The sequence below is a fragment of the Pan troglodytes genome, chromosome 14 (assembly GCF_028858775.2).
Source record: "Pan troglodytes isolate AG18354 chromosome 14, NHGRI_mPanTro3-v2.0_pri, whole genome shotgun sequence".
NCBI classification, from domain to species: Eukaryota; Metazoa; Chordata; class Mammalia; order Primates; family Hominidae; genus Pan; species Pan troglodytes.
The window spans coordinates 71,962,416-71,989,477 of record NC_072412.2 but is presented as its reverse complement, the minus strand read 5'-3'; the positions used below and the strand labels follow the sequence as shown (position 1 = coordinate 71,989,477).

At 34.8% G+C, this 27,062-nt stretch overlaps 1 protein-coding gene across 6 annotated transcripts in view; it reads left to right on the top strand.

The window, feature by feature from the left end:
- PCDH9 (protocadherin 9) overlaps positions 1–22,889 on the top strand; it is a 917,210-nt gene extending 894,321 nt beyond the window's left edge. For all 6 annotated transcript variants that reach the window (XM_009427036.2, XM_001139410.4, XM_024348281.2 and 3 more), the window contains one exon: positions 20,704–22,889. In XM_009427036.2, the coding sequence (XP_009425311.2) occupies positions 20,704–21,077 (374 nt within the window). In that variant the 3' untranslated portion in view covers positions 21,078–22,889. The remainder of the gene's footprint in view (positions 1–20,703) is intronic.
- The last annotated feature ends 4,173 nt before the right edge of the window (positions 22,890–27,062 follow it).

Here is a 27,062-nt window from a genome sequence, read left to right as displayed (position 1 = left end):
AGAAAACACATTACACATCTATGAAATTGTTCTGGTGTCAATGTGTATGTTTATAAAACAATATAAAATACATGACTCAATCTCAAAAGGTTTATAATGGGGAAACATGGAATACTGGGGAGACACAGTCAAGAGAACACTGCTGGGGTTACATATATGTAAGTGAGAAAGGATTGATAATTTTTATCCACCTGTGTCCTGGTTTAAGCCATATAAAGACGTAATCAAGATGGTACAGGAGGAAAATAATTTTGTTGTCCTCGTACTTAGAGCAGACTACTAAAAATGTGAGAAGCCAGAGGCGAGTAAAAACAAGGCGGTTGGAGATTTCTGGATATGAAACAACCCGAAACTGGACGGAGGTTTGATAGAGTAATGAGAGGAATAATGTACCTGAGACATATAACAGGGAAAAATAAGCCACACTTCCTGTCAGTTTTCTGAATAGGAGGTGGGAATGATCTGACAATTTTACTTCATTACGATTGTAATGAACCTGTGCTTCAAAGCTATTTAATTCAGTCAAACTCCATAAACACAAGATCACATAGTTAATCTAATTCTGTGACTATTTTTTCTGAGTATCATTTGAAAGTACTTGTATTCACTAATAGCAACCAGAAGCCTTAGCTTTAAAAATTGTGAATAAGAGTGACCTCTCATTGATGTATGCTTGGATTCAATATATGTACCAGCAACAGCGACCCTATAGAAAATATGTGTGATATGTAAATGCAAGTGCACACGATCATTCTTAAGTACCATTAGTCTAAGTAAATTCTGAAATGATGTACAGGAAGGCATCCTTTATCTCTCTGAAGGCTGGCTTACTTAATAAAAGAAAATCAGAAATTTAACCTTGTCAGCTCTAACTGTGGAATAGGCTGACATAGTTTAACTCTACACAAATGTTATCTCTGCCCTTAAAATTATTTTGGCTTCTGGAAACTTTTCTCCCCCCATCTCATAGGATACAGAAAACTCGTCATAAGTCCCAGAGACATCATGAGTGCCTTTTAACCTTAATTCATGGAGCTGGGAAGCAATCAGTTAGAGACCTAAAGACCAGCGCTTATCCTTCTCATCTTAATAGAATAGCTTTTTGAATAACTATTCTCCCTCAGCAAAGAACACAACATCCATCGCTAGAATGAAATGGCAAATATGTTTCATATAAAACTAAAACTAGCTATGGAATTCATTGTAAAAATACACATCAAGTTTGTATTACAGGGACCCCACCTGTTTTGTTGTCCAGAATTTGAGCAGTGTAACAGATTTCTAGTGAAAAATATTGTTACTATATTATTACTATAATAAATGATATTCTCATGAGTTATAGTGGGTACAATATTTATAACTTAGTCAAATTTTAGATAGAAATATTTTAGATCTAGATTGCTAGATACTGACATCTAGTATCCCACAATTGAAGTGAGAGATGACAGACGCTCTAAGTTTGCATATGTGTCCAGTTTTACTTGATTTTAGCATGAGTAAAACTTTAAGGTTCTGATGATCAACATGAAAATATTGGTGACAGAACTCTACAGTGGTAAAACTTGGTGAATTATATTAATCTACATGTTTTGAATATTTCCAGATTATAGATGATGTCTTTCTGTGTTTATAAAATTAATTGCTCTGCTTGCTTAGGAAACTTAACTTTCTTTTACACTTCCCCTTGCAATTAGCTTTTCTGTGCCACTCTTACACTGCCTATTCTACCTTTTCAAATGTTTTATTACATAGAATGGCCAATGGCTGCATTTTCACTTTAGGCTATTGTAATTGGCCCATATAGTTTTATTTTATTTTGGTCATGCTTGTTGTAATTACCATTATTCATCTAAAATTAATATTCTCTATCAATAACTGGCAGCAGCATGTGGCCTTGTTTTTGGAATTAGAAGCTCTAAATTCATCCTAGGTCGAAGTAACTTGTGACCTTTAGCAAGTCACTTTATCTCTCTAACCCATTTTTCCTAATGGAAGTAATGGGGTTAAGGGGAATGCTCTCTAACGTTTCTCTTGGACGGTTCAAAAACACCTGGTTTTGTCTACAATATTCACCAATAGATCTACCTTTTTTGTCTCGTGAAGGGGAGCAGATGGCAGGATAGTGGAGTAGGATTGTTATATAGCAGGACCCCTAAGGTATTCTCTCAGATGCAAAAGGAAGCTCCAGCCTCATGGGTTTCCCATGGTCTTTCACAGTTTGCTGTCTTGGTCTACAGGACTCTGCTCACAGCTCATCTGTCTTCCTCTCTAATAGTCTTCCTTTAGAAAAAGTAAAAGAAGAGGAGGGTGGAGCTAGAGCAAAATTGTGGCCAGAAAGGAATTCTTCTCTTACAAAGTGAAGTCACAGCATATATAGGCAATGTACATTTTAGTGATGCAACTTCAATTGTATTTGCTGAGCCAAGAAAGTTAGACAGAGAGGAGAGACAGTTTCAATAGTCCAGATGATTCTGATGGTCATTCCTTCCAAGGATACTAAGCAGATGCCCCTGAGTAAACTGCTGTGGGTGACAAGTGTATGTGTTTCCTCAGAGCTCATGCTTCTTAAAATGTGAGCATCTTGACATCCTGAATGCACTTCAAGGATAGCTTTGACTATACTTGAATTTTGTCTTCATTACTCACTTTAAAACCTACTTAAGATGTGATGCCGCCATAGGTTTAAAAAAAAAAAGTTCCAAAGCAAAACAAAACCAATAAAAGGAAACAAAATAAAAATCTGTTTACCATAAAAGAATCTCCACACTGCCCACAAAATCTACACTTTGAAAGAAATAATGTAAATTACAAGAAAGAAGCCAAAGAAACAAAACTCTCTAATTCCTTAGAAGAAAACCAGTTCTTTGTTTCTTCAGGAACACAATGATTTTTTAAAATCGTATTAGTTTTGCCATAACTTTTTTTTTTTATACATCTAGTTTTGTTAGCAAAGCTGGGAGTGATATACGTGCCCACATAAATGAAATCAAAATGTCCAATAAATACTAATTATAAAATCACTGGATCTACTTCAGAAAATTTCATGTCATTGATTCTTAGAGTATATAATTTCCAATGCCTGTATAGAGTATCTTTCTATCTGAAAAAACAAGTTCTTGAATTAATAAGGATTCTATCATGCAGTCACCAACAAGGATGCTGTTAAATAAACAGAGGCAATGTGGCCTGTGCCTGATTCTCTAATGATATGAAGGAAGCAGATGGTTTGAGAAAAGATGTGTCAGTGCAAGATGGTAAATCATAAACAGGCATATATTGCCAGCTTACCTTAAATCCAGCCTGCTTTCCAGTCCCTAAAGATCCCTTAGTGCTGCCACTCAAATTGAACTTAACCGTGTCAGATTTTTGATTGATATCTTTAAACACGTAGGCAGTATAGACAACGTATGAGAAACAGAGCTGTGGCCATTTTCACAATCAATACTGATCATCCCAACCACAGTGATCATAGGTTAATTTACACCTGTCATTGAGATAACCAGAGGGAATGGAATGGCTTGGCTTTTCTCCATTCACTTGGTATATTTTGTTAGGGACTTGAGTACTCTGAACCCAGAATGTATTCTCATAGAAAGAAATTTTTAAAAGCAAAAATCTAGCATGTCCTTCAAGAAAACAGCAAACCATAATGTGACACCAATTTAGCATCAATTTCAAAGAATAATAATAATGATAATAATCACACCCCCCCATGCATCCAAATATACAATGTATGGCTCTGTCAATGTAATTTATATCATTTTATCCACTTCACATATAATTTAAATTTAATAAAGTTGATGAGGAAGTCACATCACAGGCTTAGCATATTCTAGTCCATTGGCACTGAAGCTAAGCAAAATGGACCCTGGGGTGTCAAGCAAGGAAATAAACAAAGAATGGATGACAAGAAAGAAAGCATCTACTCCACAGTGAGATCCAAAGAAGAAACTTCAAGCAGCCTTGAAAGAGAAAACACTAAAAAGTAACTTTAACTCTTATAGAGAATTAGAAAACACAGGGTTTGCTCATCTTTTGGCATGAGCAATTAGAATTTTTGTTTGTTTGTTTTGTTTTTAAATAAATGCTCTGTATGTTTACAAACATGACCTACTCATCTATAGTGACCATTTTAATTAAACAAACCAATGAAAACAGGCTTGAATTTCAGTATATTTAACAGACCGTCTTAGGGATTCAAAAGGCTCCGAGATAGGCAGCCAGCCAAACAACGCACTTTCAAAGAGCACTAGCTCCTAAGGTAGTAGTGAGGAACATCAACCGAAAAATGTAGTTTATATCAGTTCAAATCTGCTGTTGGCATCACACTGATCATCCATGCTCAATCACCTGGATTCCATCTTTAAAAATCTCATCTTTATATGAGGAAAATGTAATTCGCTGTTGTGATTTCTAGTTCATATTTTAAAATGAGTTAGTTTATACTCTGCTCACCCCCTGCAAACAAGCATATTAAAAAAATCATTACATCGTTATTTTATAACAAATAGAGAGATCTAATGGCAGATTAGCATTCAGCTTCTGAGGAAAAAGTTGGGTATGTTTCCTGTTTCATGACTTTGGGTTTCTTCAATTTAATGCCATAGAACTTGAAGAGCCGTTTTTAATCATTGGTATATATTTACAGTTTGCTTCAGGAGCCCAATAAGCTAAGACAGTGTAGCAAGGCCTGGTATATGTCTTAAGCTCTGCCTGAGGTGTTTGTAGCATATCCAATTGAAAGGAGAATACATAGTAGTGGCTATAACAGTGATTACCAAGAAGCCAGGCTTTAGATTTAGCGAAAAACACTCTGAAAGGAAAAGAAACTTGGTCCCCAGTAGCCTTGCTTAAAGGGAGAACATGCAAGCTATACGTGATGATCTTAAAATCGTCTGTTTAGTCAAATAACACCATTTCATCCTCTATCACCTTTGTCACATTTTAATCAATGAGGCTTCGGAACTATAATTAAGACCCACCTAATATAGTTATATTAACTAAAATAATACTACCGTCAACAAGGTAGCCCTAAAATAGCTTATTTATGAATAAATAGGTAGATACATATAGATATAGATTCTCCCAAGATACATACCCCAAGTAATTCATTAGTTATAACATGGCCATGAAGTATGCTGTTTCTTGGTGTTCCATTTACATTTCATGCTGAAAGGGAGAACATTTGGGAGTGTTTCCGACAGATAAAAAATACTCTTAGTGATTGATTTTGAACCGAAGCCAATTGTTCTAGACAACAGCTTAACTTTATAAATCTTGCCAAAGGTTCACAGATCTTGAAACCTTTGACTGTCATCTAGATTAAAAAATAAAGGTTCACTGTGCAGTTCACTTTTATTAGGGAGAAACAGACTGACATCCTAAGCAGTATCGATAATATTTGGCAAGGGCCAGGTGTCTTATGATTTTATTAATGTGGTAGACTGAGGCACAGAGGCCAAGTCAAGAACTTAAAAAAGGAATTACTTATCTTAACATACTTTACAGCATGAAATCAAAAAGACACAGAGACTGCGATTTATAAATTCAGCATAAATTTTTACTTCCAATGAATACAAAACTAGATTAGTTATTTTGTAATGTTTCATGCTGCAAGGTGCCCCAGTGTTTGTTAAATATGTAAAGCACATTTCAAAAATTTTTACTAAAATATTAAAGACAATAGAATATTTCATTTTCACTAGCTCACTTTTCATCAACTCACAAGGATACTTTAAGTTTTATAATTTCTATTTTGACTTATTATCTTAATAATTGGCTTGCATATTACCTATAGGTAATAGGAAGCATTGTTTCTAAGTTGATTGTGCCTGTCAGCATTAATGGTAGAGGATGACAAAGGAATTTGGAAATTATGTTTAGACCATTTAGGTCTTCACAGTTTGGATAACAATTGGAAGGTTATCTTAAAGAACATGTAACGATTTTATACCAGGTGATTCTCAAAATAGCAAAAACAAAACTTTTCCACATTTGCTTTTGACTTTTATATTACAAGTTATCTTGTTTCTTCGTTCTCTGGTGTCCTGGATAGATTCTTTTGAATCCTCCATAGCTCTTTCAACGTTCTAGGCATATCTCACCCTCCTCTTGCCCCTTCAGGCCTAGGGGTAATGATAGTTTCCTACTTTTTTAGGTCCTTGTCTCCCTCACTAAATCCTTATTAGTTTAATTTCACCATCCCACATGCCACAAAAGCTCCTTCATTAAACTCTTTTCGATTAATACCTTTGAGTGCCATTTCTTTTATGCCAGCACACTGAAAGATGCTCAAGCCATGGCACCTCACAGGGAGGAGTCATGCTTTCACATTGTGATTTGATAAATGCCTCAAAGCCTTCTCTACCACAAAGTCAAATTCATCTGCCATTGTGCTTCAAGAACCCCTGTATTTGGATTAAAGCAGCTTTATAAGGCTCTTTGCTATGGTTTGGCTCTGAGTCCCCACCCAAATCTCATCTCAAATTGTAATCCTCACATGTCGAGGAAGGGAAGTGATTGGATCATGGGGCACTTTTCCCCACGCTATTGCCATGATAGTGAGTTTTCAAGAGATGTCATGGTTTCATAAGTGTTTGAAATTTCCTCCTACACACACTCTTTCTCTCTCCTGCCGCCTTGTGAAGAAGGTCCTTGATTCCCCTTGCCTTTCACCATGATTGTGAATTTCCTGAGGCCTCCCAGCCATGCGGATCTGTGAGTCAATTAAACCTCTTTCCTTTATAAATTACCCAGTCTCGGGCAGTTCTTTATATCAGTGTGAAAACAGACTAATACACTCTTACTGAAGTGTAGATATCCTTCCAGAGAATTATAGCCTTTTTGGTCAATGACATTGTAATATTAATAAGCTTATCAGAGAAGTCACTACCAGTTATTATACCAAGAAGATGGGTAATTTAAATAGGACAGTTTGGAAAATAATAAAGCATATTTAATTGTTAAGGGAAAGCAAATCTAGATGGAAAGCAAATGTGATTAACCATAACTTTTCAGAAGAAATTATTGGAAATAACCCAGATGATGCAAAAAGATAACCCTTCAGGAGACAAGGTCTATTTGTGCACCAAGACTGTTTTCTTCTAGATACAGGATTTCATGGCAATTTCTCCCTCTGCCTCCATTTTGTTCCCTTACATTAACTAAGATATTTTATTCTGAGGGTAATACAGGCTTTCCTAAAATTTTGCATGCAAATTTTATCTTCATCTTGAGAGATTTTTAAAGATTATTGAAAAGCATATTGATGTGGCAACAAAATTTTTACATTTCAGAAACATGATAAATAATTCATGCCTTGTATAAAAGTGTGATGACAATGGTTTGTCTGTGATAAATATGGCAACATTGTATCTATTGAATATTTGGGACTGCTCGTCACACTACTAATAAAATAGTAACTAAAGTATAAGAGACACAATTTCTCTTCTTTTGTCAAAAAATAGCAGTTGATGATTGGCAATAACAGAGCAGAAAAGATTGCAGAAAAATCTATGCAAAATGTATATAGATGTTATAAAATTCAAATGCAATATTTATTATTTTAAGAGAGAAATTTACCTTTCAAGAACCCATATTAATGAAGTAATTTCCCTGGATTTGCAAGGTGTGTTCAGAGATAAACATACATTTTAGATTGGAAAACGTAATCCTCCTATGTATCACCCTGAGAGGGCAAATTTTCTCTCTACAAACTCTATTATACAGGCCATTTTCAATAACGGAGTAATGGCATTTTCAACAGTTCCCTCAGGAGATTCTTTCAAAATATAACATTTTATTTCTTCCCATTTTAGAGTAGTTTTTCTTTATGTACAGCTGAATTTAAGCAATGTATTTCACAATGGTATTCTACATGTACACTAAAATGACATATTAGCCTTTTAAAAAGTCACCTTTTCCCCCTAAACTTTGTGAAAAGTAATTGCATCCCTTATCATTGTAAGCCAATATAGTTATAAAAAATCTAAACTACTTTTAAGTTTTCAATAAATTTGCTAATCATCTTTTTTTTTCTTAAATATCCTCCCACTTACTTGAATATACCTGTATCAAAGGACTAAATTCTGCACTGTTGTCTGTATTTCATCAGAGCTCTGTCTCAGAATAATTACTAATAATTATTTTAGCATCTTTAGGCTGTAAGGAAATGTTTTGTTATGTATCCTGTGAATCTGGATTTCTGAAGACTAAAAGCTCTGATGGTTAAAGAAATTATGATTAAATGGTTAGGTGGGATACAAGAAACAACCTAATTATATTTTACTTTGGGGAATTCCCAGTTCCTTTAACTCCAAAATAGCTGGGAGATAAGTGATCTGAATGCAGCTATTTTGCCTTTGTTAATTTCATTTGAACATTCCAAATATTATTAAAAATATTATGCTATAAATTCTTACCAAAGTTTCTCATGTACAGGTTAGAGGTGTTCCTGTTATTCACTATTTTCTTGATGAAAATTATTTGCCACATAATGTTTTACGTGCAGTTTCTCTGTTGGCTCACCAGTCTGAGACTCAGTGCTAACTTTTTTTTTCTAAATATATCTAGTAATTATCTGCAATGTGCCAGGCCATAGAAAGAGATGTTTCATAGCTACATAGATGTATGAAAAAAGCAAAGTGTGTGATTTCATGGTGCTTATATTCTAGTGTGAGAGATAGACCATTAACAAATAAATATATTGTGAAAGGTAGTGATGAGTGCTATCAAGAAAAACAAAGCTAGCGGGCCGGGCACAGTGGCTGGCACCTATAATCCCAGCATTTTGGGAGGCCGAGGAGGTTGGATCAGCTGAGATCAGGAGGTCGAAGCCAGTCTGACCAACATGGCGAAACCCCATCTCTACTAAAAATACAAAAATTAGCCAGGCGTTGTTGTGCGTGCCTGTGATCCCAGCTACTTGGGAGGCTGAGGCAGGAGAATTGCTTGAACCCAGGAGGTGGAGGTTGCAGTGAGCCAAGATCACGCCATTTTACTCCAGCCTGGGCAACGGAGTGAGAATCTGTCTCGAAAAGAAAAAGATAAGAGGATAGAAATTGACTGAGTAGAGGATATCATTATTTTTAAAGTAAGGAAATGCCTCTATGAAGAATTGACTTTTGAGAGGACACCTACATGAAGTGAAGGAGTGAATCTAAGTCCCAGGAGAAGAATATTCCAGGCATACATAATACCAAATCCACAGACCCTGAGACTACATTAAGCATGTTTAAGGCACAGCAAGAAATTCAGTGTGGGAGAGCAGGGAAGTACAGGGAAAGAAGTGAGGTATGAGATTAGAAAGCTCTGCAGGAACCAGATCATGAGAGGCTCTCTAGGCCATGGAAAGGAGTATGGCTTTCCCCCAGGTGTGATTGGAAGCAGAGGAGTGAGGCATTCTGCTTTAAATACTGTGTTAGTCTGAATAATAGTCCCCCAAATATATCCATGTCTTAGTCCCCAGAATGTGTTAATATGTTTACCATACATGACAAAAAGGACCTTCAGGCATGATTAAGTTAAGGATCTCATTTTGAGATGGGAAGATTATCCTGGATGATCCAGGTGGCTCCGTGTAATCAAAGTGGTCCCAGTAAGAAGGATGAAGGAGTCAGAGGAGATGGTGATGTGATGATGGAAGCAGAGGTTAGAATGATGTGTTTTGAAGATAGAGGGAGGAGTCACATGTCCAGGAACATAGATGACCACAGGAATCTGAATAAAGGAAAGGAAATGAATCCTTTCCTCAGAATTTCTAGAAGGAACCAGCCCTCTCAACACCTTGACTTTAGCCCAGTGAGATTGATTTCAGACTTTTAACCTTTAGAAATGTAGAAAAATAAATGCTGGTTGTTTTAAGCCACTAAGTTTGTGGTAATTTGTCTCCGTGGCAACAGGAAACAAATGTAAATATGCTAGAGATTGGTGAATAGAATGTTGAGAAAATGGGGAAGAAGCAAGTCCTGTTAAGAAATGAGAGTGGCCACTGGGCCCAGTAGCTCACGCCTGTAATCCCAGTACTTTGGGAGGCCAAGGAGGGCAGATCACCTGAGGTCGGGAGTTCGAGACCAGCCTGACCAACAAGGAGAAAACCCCGTCACTATTAAAGATACAAAATTAGCTGGACGTGATGGCACACGCCTCTAATCCCAGCTACTCAGGAGGCGGAGGCAGGAGAATCACTTGAACCTGGGGAACGGAGCTTGCAGTGAGCCGAGATTGCGCCACTGCACTCCAGCCTAAGTGGCAGAGCGAAACTCCATTTCAAAAAAACAAAAAAAAAGAGAGTGGCTTGGGCCATGCAGTTTGCAGGGAAGCTGGTAGACGAAAGGACTTGCTATGTGCTTGGTTATGTGATTTGAGTAAAAAACAGATGTAACAAATTATCACAAATTTAGAGACTTATAGCAACACAAATTTATTGTCTCAGTTGTCACCCATTTAGTATCTCATGAACCTAGGTGGGCTTGACGTGCTTAGGGTCTCGGAAGGCTGAAATCAAGGTGTCAGCTGAGCTAGACTGTTATCTGGAGGCTCTGAAGAAGAATTGGCTTCCAGTTTATTGAGATTGTGGCCAGAATCCAGTTGCTTGTGTTTGTAGGACAGAGATACCTGTTGTGTGTGAGCTGCCCAGTGGGGGGGTGCCCTCAACTCTTAGAGGCTGCTCTCACATCATTTTTATTCAGTCCCTTTGTCTTCAAAGCCAGCAATTGCCAATTGAATCCTTCCCGTCCTTGGAATCTGGACTCCCACCTGCCACCAGCTGGAGAAAACACTGCTTATAAAGGACTCATGTGATTAGATTAGGCCTACCAACAATCTCTTTTGATTAACTAAAACACAACTGACTAGTAATTTTATTACATCTACAAAATCCCCTTTGCCATATAATTCAACACAATCACTGGTTCAATCTTATCATATTCATAGTCGCAGAGATTAGGGTGAAAATATTGATGGGAGAGGCATTTTAGATTTTTATGTAACATGTGTCAAGGACAATACTCCAAATACCTTTTTTCCTGCATTGAGCAACTAGGTCATCAGTGTGCCATATACAAGAACGGTATATTCAGGGGAATTTTCTAAAAAAATGCAAGAATTGTGTAACTTGAAAATGCCAATTAGTAATCCAATAATCCTGAGAAGTAGATAGTCAAATATACTGATATTGTCCCTAGGAGAAAGATTAAGGGCTAGAAATATAAATTGGGGAATCCACATATTTATGTTGTGTAAGACCAAGTGATTACGTGCGCTCACATAGGTGAAGTGCAGATAAAGAGCTCTGAGCATTCTAACATTTAGGGATCTGGCAAGGGTGTGGTACCATCAAAGGAAACTGAACAGGAAGGCGAGAGATGGATTAGGAAAATCTGGAGAATGTGGCTTGCTGGATCTTGGACTTACCCCCCAAACCTACCGATTCAGAATTTGTTGATGAGAACTATTTGTGTGCTTAAAACTCTCCAGTGAACTCTAATACAAGATGAAGCCTGAAAACATTATTAGTTTAGGCCACTGGGAAAGGAGCGAAGGCAGACAGGTAAGTTCTAAATGTCTTGCGTTTCAAAGTGTGATTCTTGAACACCATAAGCAGAATCACTTAAGGAACTGTTAGAAATGCAGGAACTCAGGACCCAATCAGATGTACTGAATTGGAATCTGCATTTTAATGATTTTCCTAGGTGACTCATATACATATTAACATTTGAGAAGCACTGAGCTGTGATATATTAATTTAAAGTGATGGTAAGACAGTCCAGGTGTAAATACACACACGTATACCTACAGATCACATGGACTCCATATCTGATGTTTTATTCCATTTAAAATATAATCTTTCAGACATCTTTTAAAGTATATAAATTATTATGTCTTTAAATCCTTATTAATTTAGCAAAGTATTTTCCCCCATTTATCCAATGCTTAAAATCACTTGGGGCAAGTCTCTACCACCTCTGATGATTGTGAGAAGTGGAAACGCTAACCCAGAGACTAGGAGAGAAACAAGGCTGAAGTTATATTATTAGTGTCCTGGGTAGAAATTGTCAGAGACCACAGTCATGAAAATGAACGTCATCAGTTTTTCCTGCTCTCATCTGATTAAATATCCCTGGAATAGGAAACAGTGGAGTTGTAGAAAGGCAAATTGCTTCATAACATTGTGTACAACTATTGTGTATGACCTGTATTCAGAACCGCAATTGCAACACTTTTTAAAGGGGACAAAATATTATGTAAGTGGCTTATTTTTCACTTGGACTTCAGCCTGAAAATTAATCTCTAAAGTATTATTACTTCACTGCCTAACACCTTAGTCTGCACTTTAAAATGTGCTTCACATCAAATTAGATTTACCAAGTTTGTCTGAGAAACAATGCAAATTGCAAGAAATGGAGAGTAATTCAGGAGATAGCAGTATATGAATGAATTTTTGAAACGAAAAACGTGAAATACTAATACAAGAAATGATGAACTATAGAAGAAAGTAAATATGATCTGCAATAAGGTAAATACAATGTTCCACATCAAGCAGTTTGCTTAAACATTGAAAGTTAGTTTGAATAATGAAGGTCTGTCTCTTTGGACTATTGTCATTCAATGGATTGCAATGTAAAATACTAATAGAGAGCACATAAAATTATCAGAGAAACTTTTCTTTACAGCAATTAGCTTTAGCAGATGAGAAAAAGGCAGCTTATTTTCATGCCCTGCAGAAGAAGGCTGAAGATGTACAAGGAAGTGCTCTTCATTCTTCGTGAGCCATAAAGTCTGTTCAAATAGCAATATCTTCTCTGGCAGTGAATTCCCTGCTTGGCGTGGCCATGTGTTATTGTATTTGGACTGTCTCCATCTGCAAATGTTGACTTTTCATCTGTGACCAAGGAAGAAATCTGTATGAGAAATGTGTAAAACATTTAATCCTTGTTTACTTGTTCACCAGAGGTTTTGTCCAATCCTGGTGGTGTGGATTCGTGTGCGTTTGTTTCTCAAGGTTACTGCAGATGCATTCACAAATGCAGATCTAAAACTCTGATAGAACCACTAGATTATTATTTACATTTAAAAACGTAGTTATTCAAAATATAATTTCACACTCAAAAATCTAAATGTGACCTCAGTACTAGAGTAATTTTTTTTTTTTTTTGAGGCAGGATCTCGCTCTATCTCCCAGGCTAGAGTGCAGTGGTGCGATCACTGCTCACTGCAGCCTCAATCTCCCAGCTCAAGCAATCCTTCCACCTTAGTTCCCCTGAGTAACTGGCACCACAGGCGCATGACACCATGCCTGGCTAATATTTGTATTTTTTGTAGAGCCGGTGTTTCACCATGTTGTCCATGCTTTTCTCCAAGTGCTGGGATTACAGGCATGAGCCACCATGCCTAGCCTAATCTATCTGAACAATAGATTGATTTATCATTTCTTTGCTCTCTCTTGGGCTTTTCTTTACTGAAATGAAGTAGCATTGGAAAGTTTGATTCTCATGTTGTATCGATGACAAACCACAATGATATTTAATTAAGGAATAAAAGAATGTATAGAGGGCATGCATCAAAATCTAGCCTTTTTATCCTCTCAATTTATAGGTAACAGACTGGGAGCTAGGGAGTCTAAGCTTACTTTCTTAAAGTCCATACCAATTCATCATTCTACTAGGGCTAAAATCTATTTATTTGTTTGCCTATCTATAATGATCTTGTGTCTTGAGATTTTCCTATTGATTCTGATTTTAGATATTCTATACAATAGTCTTTTGAATCCAACATGAACTAAATCAGAAATTATTGAAGAAATGAATGGAAAGCATTTCTCCCCAAAGTACACACAAATTTGTCATATTTACCTTTGGATTTGGACTGTCCACATAACTGTTCTATATGATTTCATATAAAATCTGAATACAATGGCAATGAGATTCACACCCTCTGGCTGGTTTTCTGTATAATAAGAGCAGAGTAATAACTAAACATCTATTTATTATTGTATGACATTCATTTAAATGTATTGATTGGGCATAGAATAAAGTGGGCATAGAATAAAGTGGTCTGAAATAGTAATGCAGTCTCCAAAGGGCATGAGGGCAATGCTGAACTATTTCCTGGTTTTCATGCCAACTTTCATATTTGAAATTAATTTTACCATGTTTAGATTTGAGGCAAATTAATGGATTTTATTTTTAATAGCAACTGTTCAATAAATATAGAACATAGAGTAGAATAGTGGATATTAGGGTGTCTATCAAGTAAATTTGCCTCTGACATTTCTTTCAGGTCCCTCCAGATTTACATAAACCTATAGTTTTAGCTTTCCATTCAATCCACAAAAAAATGTTATGCTGGTACACACTGTCTCAAAAAATAAATAAATAACACACAGAGAGAGAGAGAGAGAGAGAGAAATTGAGGGATAAAATGAGCTAGTAAAAATACTAAATTTTGTTGTGTTAGTATTCTGGAGATACTAAAATTAACTTCAAATGAATGAATGAGAATATTTGTTTCCCCGAAATTTTATTATAGAAAGATTGGTTAAGGCAAAGAACAAGTATGAAGATTAAGATTTTGCTGAGCATATCAATAGCTGTAAGTGCAAAGCAAAATTACAGAGTAAAAGTTTACATAAAAAAGGAAATTTCTTTAAAACATCACTATATCTAAATGTCAGGGAAACTGCTTTAGCAAATCCAAATCAGTGGAATGCATCTTTCATTTTAAAGTGTTTGGGAGTGCACAAGTCTTTGCGTAATAGACACTCATGATAGCACAAAGTCTTGGAGAAATACAGTGAAATTGGAACTTAGGAACAAACGTTTTGCATAAAAATAGTGATGTATGTTCTTACTACAAAAATAATATTATAACGTGACAGTCAGATGTGTATTCCATCCAAGAAGAATTTGCCTATAATAAAAATTGAACAAAATGAAAAATGGAGTGAGATGTGATGAATTTGATCCTAAATTATATGAAAATGACTTATTTATTTTACAAACCAATTTTGGCAGTCTGTTTAAACTTATTTTACCTAACAGTAAAAATTCTAAGAAAAATTTATTCATAGAAAAGACGAAAATTTCATACAGTATGAAAACTAACCAGAAATGTGAAAAGTCCCATAGCTTTTTTAAAGAAATGCCAGTTTCTAGCTTTGGTATTAAAGGGTTTCAAATAATGAGATAGAAAGGTAGGTGGTCAACAGGCCAGAAGCTATTTCTTAATTACAGCAGTGAATTAATCAATGAAGTAACAGTTCTGCTTCCGGTTATAGTAAAATGACATCAAGAACCACTCAAGTATCCTACTACTTAAGTATAGTTGGAGTTCCATTAACTTGAATTGTTTTACATTTTAAACTTGCATCTTTTAAAGTTAGTAATTCAGGCACCTGTCTGAGAGCTGCTAATGCCTAAAACTTTGAAAAATATTTTATTTGGTGTTTAATGAGAAGATGAGTTGTGTGAAGATGAATTTTGAGACCTGATATAAATATTAACTGAAACAACTTTCCAGAAGCTTTTCATTATGTGCTTTTGTTTTTGCTTTCAAAATTTAAATGCAGACAGATGGCTTGCACGGTGTTATTTGCACTTGCGATTTTATACACACCAAACCCAAGGATAACCAAACTCAGACATTAAAGACTGTGCAAAGCAACCAAGAATTTGAGTAAAAAAAAATCAATAAATATTTCAGTGTTTAAAAAATTTCTGATAGATTATTTTAATTATTTTAAAAGAAAGGAAATAAACTGGTGTAATGATAAAATTATAGAAAGTATTTATAAGTAGTTTGGAATCCTGATCAGGATTCTACACATATATTTTATGATGTAGCACAAATAGTATATTATAAAATTTATGAAAAAATAGAGAAACAGGAAAAAACACAGATGCACATGATTACACATGCACAAACACACCACACTCACACACAAACAAAATCTGAAAACATCTAATAAGAATCCAGTACAATGATACATATGATGAATGTTAGGTTTTAATAAATATTTGAGAGACTGTATGAATGAAAAACAAATATTATTCATCAATTAATATAATTACCTATAGTAATAATAAAAATATATCAAAGAAAAAGGATTATAGTTTAGTGCATATAATTTTTGCAGTATTAGCAAACATCTGAGATTTAAAACCCTGTATATTGATGGAGAACTATAGATTATATTCAATCATATTTTGGAAAATTTCAATATTTAATAACATTTTTAAAACAATGTTTTTCTCCTTTTTAAAAGCATAAAAACTCAGTCAGTACTTCTAAAAATGAGAAAAATGAGTTAGAAACTAGTCAGTTATTAGCATATATCAGATTATAAACATGTATAGGGCAGGGACTGACTTAGGAGACCAGTCGAATGAATGTATTCCCTTTAATAATTCATCATGGAATTTTGAAAAAACATATACTTTTTCTTTTTACCAATTTATGACACTGACTTTAAGGAAGAAAACATGGAAGCATTGTTATTTTCCCATGATAAAACTCACTGGGCTTTTGTTTTTTGTTTTGTTTTGTTTTCTCCTTAATATCCCAGCAATTACTGGGAATTACATAGAGACCCAAAGAAACAAATTAAACTTTTCCCTATTTAATGTCATGTCCCAAAATAAAAACTTACCGAAGCATAAAGTAAGTACCCCATAAATACACACGCCTACCATGTAACTACAAAAATTAAAAATAAAAACTTTTAAAGCATAAAGCAAATTATATTTTCCAACAATACAGCTCATGCTGTAATGATACACAGCAGATAAGCAGATTATTGATGGATTGATTGATGTATATAGGTTTTGTTTTTGTTTTTGTTTTTTGCTGTCTTGGCTCAGTTTTGAGCCCCGGTCTAGAGACTGGTCAGTTTTCCCTTCTTGAGCAGCTAAATCCATATTTCTCTAGTTCTCTTCTGGTGATCTCACACTTCTGGGTCACGAAGCAACCTCCCTAAGCAAATGCTTTGATACTAGATAATTTGACATTGCTGTTTTGACCTGGTTCTTGAGAAATTATTCAAATTAGCCAGTCCTCAGAGAGCCCTAAAACCCTAGCTAACCCTACTCAGTTTTTCATATATAAACTGTCCCCTAGAGCTCCAGTTTGTTGTTACCTTGTTCCCAGATTCAGTCCCTTGTATGGCTCTGCCTGAAAGGCTTCTCCCATTTAGAGCTCCAACAAAAAATTCTGCCTTTCATCTAGAGTGCCATTGTGTGTGGCTGACCTGAGGATGGATCTTTAAAATTTATACAGCAAACAGTTATCTGAAAGACTTACTTATGAATCTACAAAACTTCTATAAATTTATTTATAGACTTTATCAAAATCCTTCAAGTTTACTTACAGGAATGAATCATGGGAAGTACAATGTACAAAGAAGAAGTAATATTATTTAATGAAAACAAACTCATGTTTTGCAAGTTAAAGATTTTGTACAGTACATAAAATTGTAACTGTAAATGTCTTAATGCCAATTATGTAAAAAAAAGTTTAAAGAAATTGAAGAAGAAATGATGTACCTTAGCACAAAGTCTATCTGATAAGTTATAAAGAGAAAAACGTTCCTAAAACAGTTAACGGCCCCCAGATCGTTTTAATGACACCTTTTACTTCCCTCTCAGCTCACTGCTCTTAAGGCAATTATGTGTTTCCCAGAATAGCTCCCAGCTTCATGAGGATAGTGTTGACATCTGTTTTGTTCAAGGCTGTAGTTGTGGTGCCTATCACAGTGCCAGCACATAGTACATTCTCAGTAAATGTTCGTGGAATAAATAAATGTTGTTGGTTGTAAATATTTTTTAAAAGGATAAATTGTATTTCTTAAAATGTGTCACTCAATGCTGAAAACCTAAGGTATACATATTCTTATAAACGCGCACACAACACATTCTCAATCTTTGAGTGATATGTCTTAAATTAATAAGATGGCAGGGTGTGTTGCATAAGGCTAATTTTAAAATAGTCTTGCACATCCTCTTTTTTGATGAGCTCAATAAAAACCTGATGTAATGACATTTCTGAGGTAGCCAGTAATTTTTTTTCTCTTTGGAGATTTTAACAATAAAAAACTTATTAATGACGCTGGAAATGTAAAGATTAAAAGTTTGCTTGTAGGCTTCGAGATATGTTACATATCAAATTGGTGATTAACTCCATTGATGTTTAGAAAGGAGTAAATATATTTAACAGATAAGTTAAATTATTCATTTATAAGCTGTCACAAAGTATTGCTAGGCAAAGGAATTTGCTGTTGAGGAAGCATTTGGTGTAAGATTTGTGAAATCAGCGTCTTCTGTTATAATTACTTTAGGTCTGCCTTTAAGCAGGAGATATCTTTAATAATCCTCAGAACATTTTCAACCTCATAAAAGTTTAATTAACAATTAACATTGTTCGTAGATCACCACTATTGTTTAGCACTATGAAGAATCAGAAGACCGATGTGCCATTTTTTTTCCATCAATTTTCAATCTAGTTGGGAGGAAATTAAAATTAAAACTTGCAAATGTACGGAAGCCCCTCCAAAAAACAAAAAATGGAATTAAGGTAAGAGTTGAGGGAGCTCATTTAGGAAATTTGTTATTCATCAATAAAGAAAGCTCTGTGGAAATCAAGGTGCATATGAAGCATGAATTGGTAGAGTTATGGAAGCTTGCTTTTGGTGTGTGGGACATAAGCTGACCCTTGAAGAGGTCAGTAATTAAATGAAAACAGGCCCGGCAAAAAGCATCTTCTAAGCCTGTGATCCTAATGCAGGGAGCATGGATTGGTTTAAGCAAAATGTGTTAGCTTTGTGAATGCAGAGTCACTGAGTACACCTAAGGGAGCCTAAAAGTGAGAAATTAGTTTGAACTTTTAAAATGTGGCCAGATTGTAGAGGGCAAAGAAAGGCTCATAGAGAAGTTTAAATTAAATATCCAAAAAAGTGAGTAATCATTGGAGGTATGTGAGAGGAAAAGTTTTAAGTAATGAATATGTGTTTAAACAAAATAAAACTGTTTGCTCTTGAGGGGATGGGAATATGGTTCAGATGGGAAGTAATTTTAAGGATATTCTAAAAGGAAGACTTTTAGATATAAAAAAAATCGCTAAACTTTGAGTTTATATGAAATAGTGCATTTCAGCCCCTTTTTTCACATCTAGTATCTGTTCTGTTTTTAAACAATTTTTTTATATCAATAGTTTTTGGGGTACAAGTGGATTTTGGTTACGTGGATGATTGTATAGTGGTGAGGTCTGAGATTTTAGTGCACCCATCACCCAAGCAGTATACATTGTACCCAGGAAAACTACATTCTGTATCTATTTTGATGTTGCCTGTGGTTTGCTGTCTCTGGTCTTTGCCATCAACTGTTTCCTGTCTCGGTGGGAATTTTTTTTTCTCATGCAAGAAATAATTAGAATATTATAAAGGCAAATAGAAAGCTCACAATTATTGGACGTTTAAAAATATTAGTTGTGCTAACTTTGGTTTTAGCAAAGACCTACATTCCAATTATTGAGCAATTTAAATTGATGACTAAGCAAACTTGCAGGTATGTTTACTTTTTTCTGCATTTTTTTTCTGATGACTCTCTGCATTTGAAAATGCTTTATGCCTCAGGCATTCTTGCCTATCCACTTAACTTCATTTGTAAAATCAATTCCTAATTTCCAAGCTATCATTTATCTATCACGTGGCTGTTTAATCAAGGGGGGTAAGACAACAGCAACAAAGAAACCCAATTTATTTCTTAACCATTTGGCTTATGTTGTTTTTTTAGTAAAGGGCTGATTTCTATTTTAAACAGTCAGAAAATAGTTTACTTTTGAAATCCTGGTTAAAATGTATGTTCTAGATTGCCTGCTGGTGAAAAAAGTAGAAGATAAATTCTATGATCACTTTCTTCCCCCTGAATGTTAGACTCCATGTGATTTAATTTGCAATTTAGCTTCAGTTTTATACCTTAGAAATTTAGAAAATAGTTAAGCTCAGGGGAACTAAACACTGTCTGGATGCAAATGGCTTCTTCTTTACTTGGATTTCAGAATGTTTGCAGCTGACCAGGTGTGTTGTTAGTAAGATACAATAGTTATTCTTTAAAATGAGTATTTAACTTTTCAAAAATGTGACAAAATATTTTCATTTAAAAATAAGGTGTTTATGTAGAAAAAAACAATATTTTATATAATCATTTAGAGTATTTATTTTTAATGATGCTATGTTTCAAGTGGTAATTTTGCTTTTTAACTTAGTGGAGTTGTATTATTTATATATTCTTTAATATTACACATACAAATTGTTCTACTTTTTATAATTTATCATAAATATGAGTTTTTTTCTGGGATTTCTTAGAATATAAATTAGTAATAATCTGTATGCATCATGGTTATATCTGTATACATCATGGTTATACCCGTTTACCCATATCTGTCTTTTTATCTATCTATGTCTTTGGATCTAAATAACTAAATAATGGATTAAGAAGGAAAATATTAATAGATCAATCTTACCTCCCTAACAAATTTGATTCCTTTTGTGTTAATCTTTAAAAGATGGAGAAATATATCTTTGAGTTGCTTGACTTGATACACTTTTATGAAAAAATAAGATCACTAATAACATACTTTTTCTCTAAGAAGATAATTCTAATTGAAAATTTTAACCACTTTCTTTTCTTATTTTCTCTCTCTTGTCTTCTGCAGATGGGCCTTTGGGTCCCCGAGGATTAGCTGAAGCTACAGAGATGTGCACTCAAGAGTGCTTGGTTTTGGGTCACTCTGATAATTGCTGGATGCCTCCTGGCTTGGGTCCATATCCACACCCCAAATCTCCTCTCTCAACCTTTGCACCCCAGAAAGAATGGGTGAAGAAGGACAAGCTTGTGAATGGGCACACCCTGACCAGAGCCTGGAAAGAAGACAGCAACAGGAACCAGTTCAATGACCGTAAGCAGTATGGCTCCAATGAAGGCCATTTCAACAATGGCAGCCACATGACAGACATTCCTCTGGCAAATCTGAAGTCTTATAAGCAAGCAGGAGGTGCAACTGAGAGTCCTAAGGAGCACCAACTCTAAGAAAAGGCTATATGGGACCTAATAACTTTAAATAGACATGCTAATACCGTGTGTGTCAGAGCTTTATGTATTCAATAGATCTCTACAACTATGCCCCTTCTAGCAGGGATACCTATAACTTTGTGTTAGCACCATGGAGAATACAATGTTTTTGCAACATATGAGAGAAGATAGTTCTAGCCATGCAATTTTGTTTACTAGAATTGATTACACTCTCCAGAGATCTCTCCATTGTGCAAATTTTTTTATTATTGCATTTTATTTTGACCCTGGACTGCTGCTATGAACAATAGAATATGCATTTGGAAAGTAAGAAAGTTTCATGGATTAGAGTGACTGAAAAACATATCCAGTTAGAAAATTGTGCTTTTTTTTTTTTTTTTTTTGTCATTGATTTGTGCTGGGACTGCTATACTTGACATTATACTGCAAACAAAACTTAAAGAGATAAGCATTAAACCTATCGTGCTGTTAACAACATTAGTGGACACTTGTAAGTCAATCAGTGTTAAAGTATTTGTAAATAGAAGCAAGCTATTATTAACAACTTTTGTGTACTTATAATGTTCACCTAAAAATGTTGTAGCATAATTCTGTGTTTTATGGTTGCTTCTGTCCTTCTTTTTATTTACCTCTTTGTTGTTATTTTTGTTGTTTCTTTCAGTGAGGTGTTTCTGCGTTAGTAGTCTGTCTTGACACACATTGTTCAAACAATCTCAAGCACTTGTGTTTAAAAAAGGTTCTGAAATCTTGCTTCTCCTATGATAGCTTATGATGCCGGAATTCTGTAAACAATAAAGATGAAAGAAAAAATGAAAACTTTATACAAAAAAGGACTTCTGCAAAAGCTTGGAAATTCAGAACCTATTTTTTATCATCTTATTTTCAAAGTAGGCAAAAGCAAAATCACTTAATTAATACCATTAAGTGAGAGAGTAATGGAAAACTGTTATCCATCAAAAGTGATATAATATCCTGTACTTGTCACTCATGTAAAACTAATGTATCAAAATTAGCATATATGGAAGAAAAATCAGTATTCAAAAATAGTTTCAATTGGACAAATGTGTGTCTACAACTTTGTTGAAATGGCAGAGTCTGTGTTGATCCTCATATACAATAATGTTGTTGTAACACAAGTGTTATTAGACCATAGCCACAAAATATTTAATGTGTTGTGCCTTCATGATGTAACAGAACATTCTCCAGGTAGGGTAGTTGGGGGAAATAAAGGGATAAATCTCTAATTATTGCTGTTTAACTGTTTGTTATCATAGTTGGTCAATGCCTGGCAGGTACCAGCATATTGTCACTTAGGTCAAACCAACAAAGTGACAACTAATGTTAATAAGATCTCAGTTGCACGTGCAAACAAATCCAAATTCGAACATTCTTAGGAGGTTTTTGTTAAGGCATGACAGATGATTTAAACAAATAAATAGCATGCAACAAAATGTCTTTATTGAAAGAAGTGGAAGTTATCTTAATGCCACGGTTCACCATCAATTTAAAAGTAAAAAAAACAAAAAAAAGCAAAAAATTTAAAAAAAAGGTTTGCTAATCTGATAGTTAATTTGTTCTTACCAAAAAATAAAATTACTTTGTAAATAGCAGTTCACATTTTTCCACAGTATAATGGAAAATAATGGGTAGGGGTGCATTGCTTATTGAAGTACATTTTTGTCGGTTTGTGAGGGGTGTTTGATGACTTTGACAGAATAAATATCTAAACAATTATCCTTGTTACTGCTTTGCCAGTTCTACGTTATTTACAATTATTCAGCTCTTGCAATAAATGTTCTGAATTCCTGATTGTAGTGTGTTAATTCTTAGTCAACATCCAAATTGGTTATTTATACTTCTAATTGTTGGGTAAATATATGTTGATAAAATTTAACATTTATTTAGAAATTAAGGAAGATTCATTGGGGTTTAATACCTATCCTTTGAAAATGTGAGTACCAAGATAAGTGTTCAATTACCCTAATGGTCTTCAAAACTATTCTTTAGGGAAATTCATGGAGAAAGTTCATTGACTTTCTGGTCAAGATTCATGCAAATTTCGTCAGTGAAATCCCAAGTCAGAAACTGTGCTGGTAGCACTAGTTAGTAAGGTTATTTTTTTATTCTTTGTCTCTTTAATAAGATTTCATGGAACAAACTTTCATTGGCCAAGGCAGAAGATCATTCTGGGATTATGGCCTTAAACCCAGAGTCAAACTTCATCTGTATTTCTTTCAGTTTAGGAAAATAGGCACAGAAAGCTATCAAGGATAAGAAGACACACTCAAACATATGCCATGTGTGTATGCTCACCCTAGAGCAACTGCATCAATGTTCACTCATGCTGGAGTTTTGGGCTAGGTAAGTAAGCCTGACTCTTCAAGCCCTAGAGCTTTTTGGAGGATTATGAAATAGGATTTGGGAGTCAGAGGCATAGTGTTAAAGTTATTTGCCTGGACCATTGTCCGGATATGACATCCTAACCATTCATTCCTAATAAGCTAGACCTGTCCTCTAGTCTGAGGTACACTGCAGCACCACCCTCTTTTCCCTCACAGGAGTAGAGACTGCCCCAAGATACAGACAGGGAATGAATCCTGAAAAGAGGACATTCTGAAAAACAGAAATTAAAATCTATGCCTGCACAGTTCCTTTCTCTATTTTTCACCAATCAGGTAAGTCATTCACCTCTGCCTTGAAGAGTAAAGAGAGAGAAACTAATCTCATATTCTCTCCATGAATAAACTGGAAGTTTGAAAAAGGCACTCACCTTTCCCATTCCTACCACATTTCTTCTAATAAATACAACAATATATAGTCTTATGAAGACATTTGGTTATATGCTCTGTGTAATTTTAAGAGTAATAACATCACAAACCAAACTGAAGAATTTACCCATCAAGTAAATAAAACAGTACATTTGCAATGACCATTCCTTAAGTATCATCTATATTGCTTTATGGTGTTGACATTGGACATAAGAGTTGCCATTTACCAGGAAATAAAAGTTATTTACATTACCTAAGAGAGCATACCTATATGAAATGTATAAAATGATGATTGTTATAAAAATTATCAAATATTATGATGCTATACACTAACAATCTTTGAAGGCACATACAGAAATTAACTTTATAAACCTGAATATGACCTATTTGAATGAGTATTTCTACACATACTCTAACATAAATATGCATTTAAATAATGGGTATTCATTAACAGACAATTGAGTAGTCATTTTGCTGCACTGATGCTATTCAGCGAATCTCATTCGGAATCCCAACATTCCCATTCCGTGGCTAAAGCTACAAATGCAGCTGAGGCCCAGAGTTGTTCCAGTATTTATTAAACTGTTGGATAGAGGCCAGGGATGGTTAATTATTATTAATGAGGAGTTTTGGCAGTGAGGGATGAAAGGGATGCCTTGTCAATTTCAATTTTAATGTAGATGCCAGGGTGTTACTTTGCATGAGGGCAAACCAACCTATGAAAAGGAGGAGTGGTGTTGTGAGTCTAAAAATGCTTCATTGTTCTGCTTTGTTTTAAATAGAGCTGATCTTCCCTCCCTAAAGGAAGCTCCTTTATTTGTTCTTTTGAGAGAGAGTGCTTAAAAATTCTTCCAGTGTTCTTAAAGGCACAGTGATCACATAATAAATCCTCTATACACTTTTCTTATGCTTTCACAGCTACTAATCTAAATTTTAGTAGATATCAGCCAGACTTTGCACTGTTTAAAAAACGTAAAATTAGTATCTTAATATTATAGTATTTTACAAGGTATAATATATACTTGTAAAACACGGTTATCAAAATAATATCTTATTCATATTTTAGTTCACTGAAAGTATAAATTAATGTGTATTCCAAAGGTATCAATTTTCTGTTATACCACTATCTATATTTCAACATAAAATACGGAGCATAATTTCTACCTCTACATATGCATTTTTTATTTCTTAGAATTCTTAAACAGTGCACCATATTGAAATGAGTTCTTTCCATATTTTTGTTATCTTAACCTATTGCTTTGTTCTTGAAGCTTTATAGTAAAAAAATCTATTATTTTTAAATAAAAAGCCTTCCATTTTTATTCTCATATTTTCTTTATACCTTATGACTGTGTTCCTAACAGCACTTGTACAACACAATTATTTTTGGACTCATTCAATGCCACCTACTTAAGGTTCACATATTTGCAAATATATTGAATTACAGTGATTGTTCAAATAATATTACAATCCCATTTAAATTCTTAAATTCAAACACTGTTTTTTATGAATCTTGTGGTTCTTCTGTTTGAATCAGTTTTTTTTCACCTCCAATTTCATCATTAGTTTGGTTTTCATTGACCTAATTCTGAAAAATAATACCCAACAACAGTAGCAAAAATTTTTACCCTGAAACCCTAACACAGTCAAAGTTTTCTACAACATACTATTGTGTGATTGTAAGTAAAATTACAATATTTTTATACTTAATGAGATTACATATACTTTCTTTTAATTGAATATTCTCATAACCAATTGTGACAAATTATTTTATATGTGATATCCATTTGGTTTATTACAGGAAAAAAAGTCATAAAATGATTTTACATACCCTTAAATTCATTCACCGTTAAATTTATACACACACAATCATACTTCAATGTGAATATAACTGAAAATTTGGCCTTGCTGGTGTGAATTCAAACCTCTCTGAATTTACAGGCACATAGTTGAACTTCCTCCTCCTGGAAACATTTTTTTTTCCCCCTGGCTTCCTGGAAACCACAATCTTTTGATTTCCTCTTACTTCACTGGCCATTTCTTCTCAGGCTTCTTGGTTAGTTTCTCCTTTGCTTATGACTTATTTGAATGTTTTATAAGGTCCAAGGCTCAGTTCCTTGGCTTCCTTTCTTTCCTTATCTACACTTACTCTCTTGGGAAGCTCATATTCCAGTCTGGACCCCTCCCCTAAACATCAGAACTTCTGATCCAAATCCCTTTTCAACAAGTATACTTGGACATTTCCAAGATGAGTCAAAATTAACATATCCAACATAACTCATAATCTCTCACATCACACACACACACACACACACACACACACACACACACACACACACACACACGCATGTCTGCTACTGCACCCAGTCTTCCAACTTCCTAGTTAATGGCACCTCTATCAGATATTCAGGCCAGAAAATTTAAAGTTATCTTTATCTCTTCTCTTTCATACTTGTGGAACATCTTTCTCTTTCTGACTGCAAAGTTCATCCAATCCGACCATGTCTCAATAGTTCCTCTTGCCAATTGGGCTAAGTATTATCATCCTTTTTCTGGATTATTATGGGTCTCCTAACTGCTCTCCTTCTAACTGGTCTTCTTCATGTAACCTTCTCCCATCTAGTCTATTCTAAGCATGCCTGAGAGATCCTCTTAAAACAAAGGTAAGCCAGACATCCTTCCTCTTCTCACAATACTCCAAGAGTCAGTTGCTTTTCTCAGAATGAAAATTAAAGCCCTTATGTTGTCCTACAAGGCAAATAAATTGTGGATGCCCCTCTTCTCACTCATCTCGTGTTTTATGACCTGTCTTTCTCACCCTATTATGATCCATTGGCTCCTCATTGCTCCTCAAACATGCAGGCATGTGTCTGCCTCAGGTTATTTGCATCAGCTTTTCCTCTGCTGGAAATAGGCTTCTCAGATATCTGTAAAGAACTCCTTTCCTAGCTTCAAGTCTTAGCTTAAATACAGTCTTCACCCTCAGGCCTGCACCAACCCTTCATTCTTTTTATTGTGAAGGTATCTCTATCATCTCTATCTCTATCTCATCTATCTATCTCTATCTCTATCTCATCTCTCTATCTCTCTCTCTATCTTATCTCTCTATCGCTATGTCTATCTCTATCACTATCATCTATTATCTATCATCTATATCTATCATCTATCTATATCTATTTATATGTATCTATCTATATCTATCTATCATCTCTAT